This window comes from Palaemon carinicauda, chromosome 12 (genome assembly GCF_036898095.1).
Source record: "Palaemon carinicauda isolate YSFRI2023 chromosome 12, ASM3689809v2, whole genome shotgun sequence".
Classification (NCBI taxonomy): Eukaryota; Metazoa; Arthropoda; class Malacostraca; order Decapoda; family Palaemonidae; genus Palaemon; species Palaemon carinicauda.
Window position 1 is genome coordinate 151384497 of NC_090736.1, and position 9443 is coordinate 151393939.

Here is a 9443-nt window from a genome sequence, read left to right on the forward strand (position 1 = left end):
CCCCTATATCTCTTTCTCCTCCAATTTTTCTGACTCATCCCCTCCCCCCTTTCCTCCTCCTCCTCATCTTCTTCGACTTTTAATTCTTCTATTACCCCCTATATCTCTTTCTCCTCCATTTTTTCTGACTCCTCATCCCCCTCCCCCCTCCCCCTGTCCTCCTTCTCCTCCTCCTCCTCCTCCTCCTCATCGTCATCATCTTCAACTTTTAATTCTTCTATTACCCCTTATCTCTTTCTCCTCCAATTTTCTGACTCCTCATCCCCCCCCCCCCCCTTTCCTCCTCCTCCTCCTCCTCCTTCTAATATTCTTCGACTTTTAATTCTTCTATTACCCCTTTATCTATTTCTCCTCCAATTTTTCTGACTCCTCATGCTCCCCCTCCTCCTCCTCCTCCCCCCTCCCCCTCCTCCTCACGATAACGTCCTATGAGACTCCCCCTGATTGTAGAGCTGCTTTTTATGCAAGCTGTGAGACTGGTCTGTCACTGATGACATCAGGTTTTTTTTTTTCTTCTTCATTTCTTATCCCTGCCTTCTTCTTATCTATTGTTGGTTTTATTGTTTTTTCGTACCATGCAGGTATTTGGGGGGGGGGGGGGGGGGGTACGGTATTGTTGAACGTCACCCATACCTACGTATATTTATTTTCATAGGGGAACAGTTTGAGGTCGATTATTTTATTGGAGGGGGAGGGTTAAGTTGGAGGATGAATTGGCAGGAGACGTGCTATTTTGTTGTTGTTGTTGTTGTTGTTTTTGTTGGTGTTGTTATTATTATTTGTTGAGTTGGAGAACAAATTGGCAAGAGACGTGCCATTTTATTATTATTATTATTATTATTATCATTATTATTAAATTGGAGAACGAATTAGAAAGAGACGGGTCACTTACTATTATTATTATTATTATTATTGTTGTTGTTGTTGTTGTTGTTGTTGTTGTTGTTGTTGTTGTTCAATTTTTCTGTCTTCTTTTCTCGCTCCTTTTTATAATACCGCTTCACTATTTTTCGTGTTTGTTTTATTCATTTATATTAGTCTCTCTCTCTCTCTCTCTCTCTCATATATATATATATATATATATATATATATATATATATATATATATATATATATATATATATATATATATATATATATATATTCTTACCGGCATGAGGTCATTCATAAAAATGTTCTCTCTCTCTCTCTCTCTCTCTCTCTCTCTCTCTCTCTCTCTCTCTCTCTCTCTCTCTCTCTCTCTCTCTCGTAAAGAATGTGATCGACATTGATTAATTAGGCGTTTTTCACATTTTAATGAGGAGCGATTCTGGTCTTCAGCTTCCTTACAGTCTTCTTCCTCTTCTCATTCTTCTTCTCTTTGTTCTTATGTCTGTTCTTCCTTTTAATCATTATTCTTTGTATTTTTCTTCGTGTCCAAATTCTTATTAGCGATATTTAGTTTCCTCTTTGTTTTTTTTTATATATTTTCTTCCTGTTGTTATTATTATTTTATTGTTGTTGTTGTTGTTGTTGTTGTTGTTGTTGTTATTATTATTATAATTATCATCATAATCTTCATTCCTCTTCTCTTCTTCTTATTATTATTATTATTATTATGAGTCACAAAACATAAATTCTCATAGTGATGATGATGATTATGCTGATAATGGTGATGAATTCGATTAAAATCGTGTGTTCATACATGTGTATCAACCACCGGTATGATTTACGCAATAGAAATAAGATATTAATGTCTCTTATATATTACCCAGCAATAGTACTTTAGAAATATTGATATGAGAGAGAGAGAGAGAGAGAGAGAGAGAGAGAGGAGAGAGAGGAGAGAGAGAGAGAGAGAGAGAGAGAGAGAGAGAATCCAGGACTAAATAAAGCTAACACGTTTGAGAGCGAGTGAGATAGAAAATTCATAACCTAATATAGTCCTAAATTATTAGAGGCAGGAAGAATTCCTTCTCATATATGACCATCAGTTAGGAGAGAGAGAGAGAGAGAGAGAGAGAGAGAGAGAGAGAGAGAGAGAGAGAGAGTGAATCCAGGACTAAATAAAGCTACACGTTTGAGAGCAAGTAAGATAGAAAATGCATAACCTAATATAGTCCTAAATTATTAGAGGCAGGAAGAATTCCTTCTCATATATGACCATAAGTTAGGAGACAGAGAGAGAGAGAGAGAGAGAGAGAGAGAGAGAGAGAGAGAGAGAGAGAGAGAGAGAGAGAGAGTAACTTTCTCAGCCAGGACATTGTATAAACCACGCAGGTTGGGCTGGATGATTCAGCTAAAAACATAAGGGAAAACAAAAAGTGGCTGCGTCTATTGCCCAACATGACCAACGGTAAGCAGCAGGCGAAAACTAATGCTTGAGAGAAACGGATCGGTGGATAGGTGAATTATACGTTAATGACGAATTGGGATAGATAAATAGATAGATAGATCATGAGAGAAAGGAAGAGGAACAGGCTCTCTCGGATAGAAGCGAACGGCATCAAGAGGCAGCAGCGTTCCACGAATACCTGAGTGTTATTATTTGCTGCCCACCACACCATCCCTAATTATTGGAGCCAGCTGAGAGAGAGAGAGAGAGAGAGAGAGAGAGAGAGAGAGAGAGAGAGAGGAGAGAGAGAGAGAGATAGCATTCGAATGTTAGCCGAGTCAGGGTTTACGTGCTCGCTGACAGCCTTGAACTTGGTCGAGTGCATTCGCCTTTCATTTTCATAATGATTCACCTTATAAATAGTTGTGTATGTAGTGGGAGACCTCTCTTTCTCCTCCATTCACTTGGATGCTCATCTTCCCCCCACCCCCTATCCTCCTTCTCCCTTCCCCCTTCCCCGGCCTCATGAATTTGTGCATTCTATATCCCTCGCATTTATCTCGGGCGTCCATCAACCTCTAAGTCTCAGGGGGTTTGTATTAATCTACTCTTTTTCGAACCGGATTGTCAGGAGGGCCAATAAAGGTAAAAGGTGTTTGAGGTCGAAGATTCTTCTTCTTCTTCTTCTTCTTCTTCTTCTTCTTCACTTGCGCCCTTCGGAAACTCAAGACTGCGAGAGAGCTATAACTTTGTTGTCCTCTCAGGGTTCGTTTTGACACACTGTCGCCTGTATCATGGTCCTGAATTCTGTCATGTACCAGGATCCTATGCTAGTGTCCTGAATTCTGGTTTTACCAGGGACCTGATTTTGTGTCCCTGTACCAGTGTCTTGAATTCTGTCATGGACCAAGGTCCTATACCAGTGTCCTGAATTCTGTCATGTAACAGGGTCCTATACCAGTGTCCTGAATTCTGTCATGTAACAGGGTCCTATACCAGTGTCCTGAATTCTGTCCTTACAGGACCTGATTTTGTGCCCTGTTCCAGTGTCTTGAATTCTGTCATGGACCAGGGTCCTGAATTCTGTCATGTAACAGGGTCCTATACCAGTGTCCTGAATTCTGTCATGTAACAGGGTCCTATACCAGTGTCCTGAATTCTGTCGTGTAACAGGGTCCTATGCCAGTGTCCTGAATTCTGTCCTACCAGGGACCTGATTTTGTGCCCTGTTCCAGTGTCTTGAATTCTGTCATGGACCAGGGTCCTGAATTCTGTCATGTAACAGGGTCCCTATACCAGTGTCCTGAATTCTGTCATGTAACAGGGTCCTATACCAGTGTCCTGAATTCTGTCATGTAACAGGGTCCTATACCAGTGTCCTGAATTCTGTCATGTAACAGGGTCCTATACCAGTGTCCTGAATTCTGTCATGTAACAGGGTCCTATACCAGTGTCCTGAATTCTGTCGTGTAACAGGGTCCTATGCCAGTGTCCTGAATTCTGTCCTTACCAGGGACCTGATTTTGTGCCCTGTTCCAGTGTCTTGAATTCTGTCATGGACCAGGGTCCTGAATTCTGTCATGTAACAGGGTCCTATACCAGTGTCCTGAATTCTGTCATGTAACAGGGTCCTATACCAGTGTCCTGAATTCTGTCGTGTAACAGGGTCCTATGCCAGTGTCCTGAATTCTGTCCTTACCAGGGACCTGATTTTGTGTCCTGTACCAGTGTTTCTTGAATTCTGTCATGGACCAGGGTCCTAGACGAGTGCTTAAATTCTGTCATGTACCAGGGTCCTGAATTCTGTCATGTATCACGGTCCTATACCAGTGTCCTGAATTCTGTCATGTACCGGAATCCTGTACGAGTGTCCTGAATTCTGTCATGTACCAGGGTCCTATACCAGTGTCCTGAATTCTGCCATGTACCAGGCTCCCATACCAGTGTCCTAAATTCTGTTCTGTATCAGTGTCCTGAATTCTGTCCTGTACCATGGAACTGATTTCTGTCCTGTACCAGGGTCCTGAATTCTGACGTATCTAGGACAATTTGCATGTGCTTTTTATGACAATTTCATACTCTGTTCACTCACTGCGTTGGTCTCCCGGGTCTCTCTGGGTCCCATTGCCTCTTAAGTAAGGCTCCCCAAGGCCTGCGGTAAGTTTTAGCAAAGCTCTGGTTCCTGTTAGATTGCTTTAGCTGTAACCACTTTTTTTTTCAAAATGTTATAGTAAATTTTTAATTTTTATTTGTTTAATGGCAAGGAGCTGTAACCATTTTCTAAAAGTGTTATAGTAAGTGTTATAGTAAATTTTTAATTTTTTAATTTTTAATGGCAAGGAGCTGTAACCACTTTTTTTTTAAAGTGTTATAGTAAGTTTTTCATTTTTATTTTTTAATGGCAAGGAGCTGTAACCATTTTTTAAGTGTTATAGTAAGTTTTTCATTTTTATTTTTTAGCGGCAAGGAGCTGTAACCACTTTTTTTAAAGTGTTATAGTAAGTTTTTCATTTTTATTTTTTAATGGCAAGGGGCTGTAACCCACTTTTTTTTTAAAGTGTTATAGTAAATTTTTATTTTTTATTTTTTAATGGCAAGGAGCTGTAACCATTTTATTTTCAAATGTTACAGTAAATTTTTCATTTCTATTTTTTAATGGCAAGGGAGCTGTAACCATTTTTTTCAAGTGTTACAGTAAATTTTAGGGGCTGTAACCACTTTTTATAGGGAGGTCAAGAGGTTGATATCCTCCCGTTATATTCCTTCGTGACCATAGAGAGCTGCGCGTGTTCATGAACGCTGTGCAAGTGGGTCTGTTCAGTTGAACATCCTTCCTCTTGTTTTTTTTTTCCTTTTTTTAAGTTTTTATATTTTTTTTTTATATGAAATATCTATTTCAATATGGTATTGTTCTTAAAATATTTCATTTTAATTGTTCATTACTTCTCTTGTAGTTTATTATTTCCCTTATTTCCTTTCCTCACTGGGCTATTTTCCCTTGTTGGAGCAGCTTGCCCTATATCATCCTGCTTTTCCAACTAGGGTGGTAGCTTGGCTAGTAGTAATAATACTGATCTACTTAAAAGCATTTCACTTATCTCTCAGCAAGGTTTGACAATCACTAACGAATGAATGATTGATTGATTGATTGATCTTAAGTTCTGTGGCGTCACATATTTGGGTTGGTACATCTCCATCCATCTACATGATAATATGGCGTCACAGGGATTTGGGTCAAGGCTCCTGTAACGGAGTGATCGAATGGGAATAAGAATAAGTGAATTCCCTGGAAGATAGAAATTTAAGAATAAGATTATTCGAGTTGAATGTGAGTAAAAGGAAATTATATTTTATGGGAAGATAATCATAAATGAAAGGTGGAAAATTAAAGGGAAAAACAAAGGTAACAGTTGTGGCCTGATTGGTAACTTCTCTGCCTGGTGTTTGCCAGTCGGGGGTTGAGTCCCGCTCAGACTCGTTAGTGCCATTAGTTTCTGCAACCTTACCATCCTTGTGCGCTAAGGTTGGGGGTTTGGGGGAGCCTATAGGTCTATCTATCGAGTCATCAGCAGCCACTGCCTGGCCCTCCCCTGGTCCTAGCTTGGGTGGAGAGGAAGCCTGGGCGCTGATCATATAGTTTATGGTCAGTCTCTAGGGCATTGTCCTGATTGCTAGGGCAATGTCAGTGTCCCTTGTCTCTGCCATTCATGGGCGACCTTTTACACCTTCAAATGGGATGAAAGAAAAATGATAATGATAATTAAATCATTAATACAAAATGTGATTATATTAATAATGAGTGAGATTTAAATCAGCTTTCAGGCATTATAAGACTCAATACTAATGATGATGATGGAAAATGAGATTAGAAATAATACAGTACTCCCCACATCTTCGTTCCCCGTCCAACATACTTAATCAACAGTTCAGTAGTCGTGTATTGGGGACGGGGGAGTATGGGGGTGTGGGGTGGGGGTGGGGGGCTGAATGCATTCCTGCTCAGCACGAGAGGAGAAAAGAACACAGCGCAAGAAGAAGAAAATAAAGAAGCCTAAACCGAGGTTTAAAGCAGGCGTGGCCATCAAGATAAACAGTGGGGCGAGAATGCTTGTCTTCCTCGTAGCCTTCCTCAAGACCTGCAGTTTTTATTTCTCTCTCTCTCTCTCTCTCTCTCACTCCTCTCTCTCTCTCTCTCTCTCTCTCTAGATTTGCCAGGGTTGGGCCTTTTTTCAGGCCAAAAAAAATCATTATTTTGGCCTTTTTTTTTAACTGGTTGACCTTTAGTAATATGAAAAAGACGGGACCTTAAATACTATATGTTTGGCCTTTTTAAATCTGCTGTTAATTAAAGTTGGCCTTTTCCTCATTTACATATTCTCTCTCTCTCTCTCTCTCTCTCTCTCTCTCTCTCTCTCATTTGGTCGATTCAAATACTACTTAAAATACTATATATTTGGCCTTTTTTCTTCTAATGAGTTGGCCTTTTAAATCTGCGGTTAATTAAAAGTTGGCCTTTTCTCATTTACATATCCTCCTCTCTCTCTCTCTCTCTCTCTCTCTCTCTCTCCTCTCTCTCTCTCTCTCTCTCTCTCTCTCTCTCTCTCCATTTGGTCGCTTCAAATTTCAGTATTTAAAGCGAGGAAATCGCGAGTTCACACTGACCTAAATGGGAGGCTGAATTATATCGTGCGTCGACTTGATGGTCGAAGAGAACGTCCGATGTTTATCTTTCATTTCTGGCTGTGGTTCCAAATGCAGAAGGTAGGTCGTCCAAGGAGGAGGCTCGCAAGTTCAGTTCGTGACTGTTGTTTTTGTCGTTGTTGTTAGAACAGTAATACGGCTTTTTTTTTTTTTTTTTTTTTTTTAATCTAGCTAGTTTTGTGCCAGTAAGGATTTCTGTTGGTAGTGCCTTGGTCTTTTATTTTCTGTAATGAGTACGCTGAGGGAAGAAATTATTATTATTATTATTAATATTATTATTATTATTATTATTATTATTAGTAGTAGTAGTAGTAGTATTATCATTAATATTATTATTATTAATATTATTATTATTATTATTATTATTATTATTATTACATGCTAAGCTACAACCCCAGTTGAAAAAGCACGATGCTATAAACCCAAGGGCTCCAACAGGGAAAAATAGCCCAGTAAGGAAAGGAAAGGAATAAAGTACACAAGTAATAAACAATTAAAATAAAATATATTTTAAGATTAATCACTTATTTTAAAATGGATCTGTCATATATAAACGATTAAGACATGAAAACATTCGCTGCAATTTTGAAGTTCTGAAGTTCCAGTGATTCAACTATCTGGTTAAGGTCATTCCACAATCTGGTCACAGCTGGAAGAAAACTTTGAGAATACTATTGGGCCTTGACCTTCTTCCTTATCATTGAGACTACATTCTCAGGTGATAAGATGAGAGAGAGAGAGAGAGAGAGAGAGAGAGAGAGAGAGAGAGAGAGAGAGAGAGAGAGAGAGAGAGAGAGAGAGAGATGGCGTGAAAGCATGTGACATTGTATCAGTTTCCTTTATTTAGCCTTTTTTTTTTTATTTACGTTTTAACCAATTTCTTTTTTAGCCAATGTAAGTTTATTGCAGTTCCCCATTGTTATTACCGATTGTTAAGATGAAATATCAAATTGAAAGACCCGCTTCACAAAAACAACCGTAAAATTGACTCCCTCTTTCTCTTGCAGGTAAGATCTGATCTGAGAGAGAGAGAACCACTTCAGCCAAGGTGTGATTTGTATCTGAGGTATGTTATTGTCTTTGCCTCCGTCTCCTTGGCGAATCTGAAGGGGCGTTTTCTATTTACCCTTATCTGTTTGTTTGTCTGTCAGTCTCTTATTCCCTCTCCATTGTTTTTTTATGCTTATCTGTCAGTCCGTTCGCAAGATATCTCATGAACCCTATGAATGATTTTTCGAAAGGTTTCCCCCGTGATTTTTAGATGGACATAGGTACGCCTCGAGTAGATCTTGTTCAGTCAATGTCTTAGTCAGAGAAATTACCGCAAGAAATTATAGCTGTGTTTTGCCAATCTTTAAGTTGTTAGGAAAATACCACAAGAAATTATAGCCATGTTTTGTCAATCTCCAAGTTGTTGAGAAAATACTGCAAGAAATTATATTTATGTTTTTTCAATCTCTGAGTTGTTAAAGAAAATACCGCAAGAAATTCTAGTTATGTTCAGTCAGTCTCTAAGTCAGTCAAGAAAATACCGCAAGAATTATAGCCATGTTTTTTCAATCTTCAAGTTGTTAAAGAAAATACCGCAAGTAATTATAGCTATGTTTTGCCAATCTTTAAGTTAGAAAAAATACCACAAGAAATTATAGCCATGTTTTGTCAATCTCTAAGTTGTTAAAGAAAATACCGCAAGAAATTATAGCTATGTTTTGTCAATCTCTAAGTTGATAAAGAAAATAATGCAAGAAATTATAGCTATGTTTTGTTAATCTTTAAGTTGTTAGAAAAATACCACAATAAATTATAGCCATGTTTTGTCAATCTCCAAGTTGCTGAAGAAAATGCTGCAAGAAATTATAGCTATGTTAAGTCAATCTTCAAATTGCTAAAGAAATTATAGCCATGTTTTGTCAATCTCCAAGTTGTTGAAGAAAATACTGCAAGAAATTATATTTATGTTTTTTCAATCTCTGAGTTGTTAAAGAAAATACCGCAAGAAATTCTAGCTATGGTTCAGTCAGTCTCTAAGTCAGTCAAGAAAAATACCGCAAGAAATTATAGGCCATGTTTTGTCAATCTCCAAGTTGTTAAAGAAAATACCGCAAGAAATTATAGCTTTGTTTTCAATCTTTAAGTTGTTAGAAAAATACCACAAGAAATTATAGCCATGTTTTGTCAATCTCCAAGTTGTTAAAGAAAATACCGCAAGAAATTATAGCTTTGTTTTTCAATCTTTAAGTTGTTAGAAAAATACCACAAGAAATTATAGCCATGTTTTGTCAATCTCCAAGTTGTTAAAGAAAATGCCGCAAGAAATTATAGCTATGTTTTGTCAATCTCTAAGTTGATAAAGAAAATACTGCAAGAAATTATAGCTATGTTTTGTCAATCTTTAAGTTGTTAGAAAAATACCACAATAAATTATAGC

At 38.1% G+C, this 9443-nt stretch overlaps 1 protein-coding gene across 1 annotated transcript in view; it reads right to left on the reverse strand.

Annotated features, from left to right (window-relative positions):
* Nucleotides 1-2913: 2913 nt before the first annotated feature.
* The window catches only part of LOC137651141 (guanine nucleotide-binding protein-like 3 homolog), a 26286-nt gene continuing 19756 nt past the window's right edge, over nucleotides 2914-9443 (reverse strand). The window contains exon 2 of the mRNA XM_068384277.1: nucleotides 2914-3121. Within this exon, the coding sequence (XP_068240378.1) occupies nucleotides 2914-3121 (208 nt within the window). The remainder of the gene's footprint in view (nucleotides 3122-9443) is intronic.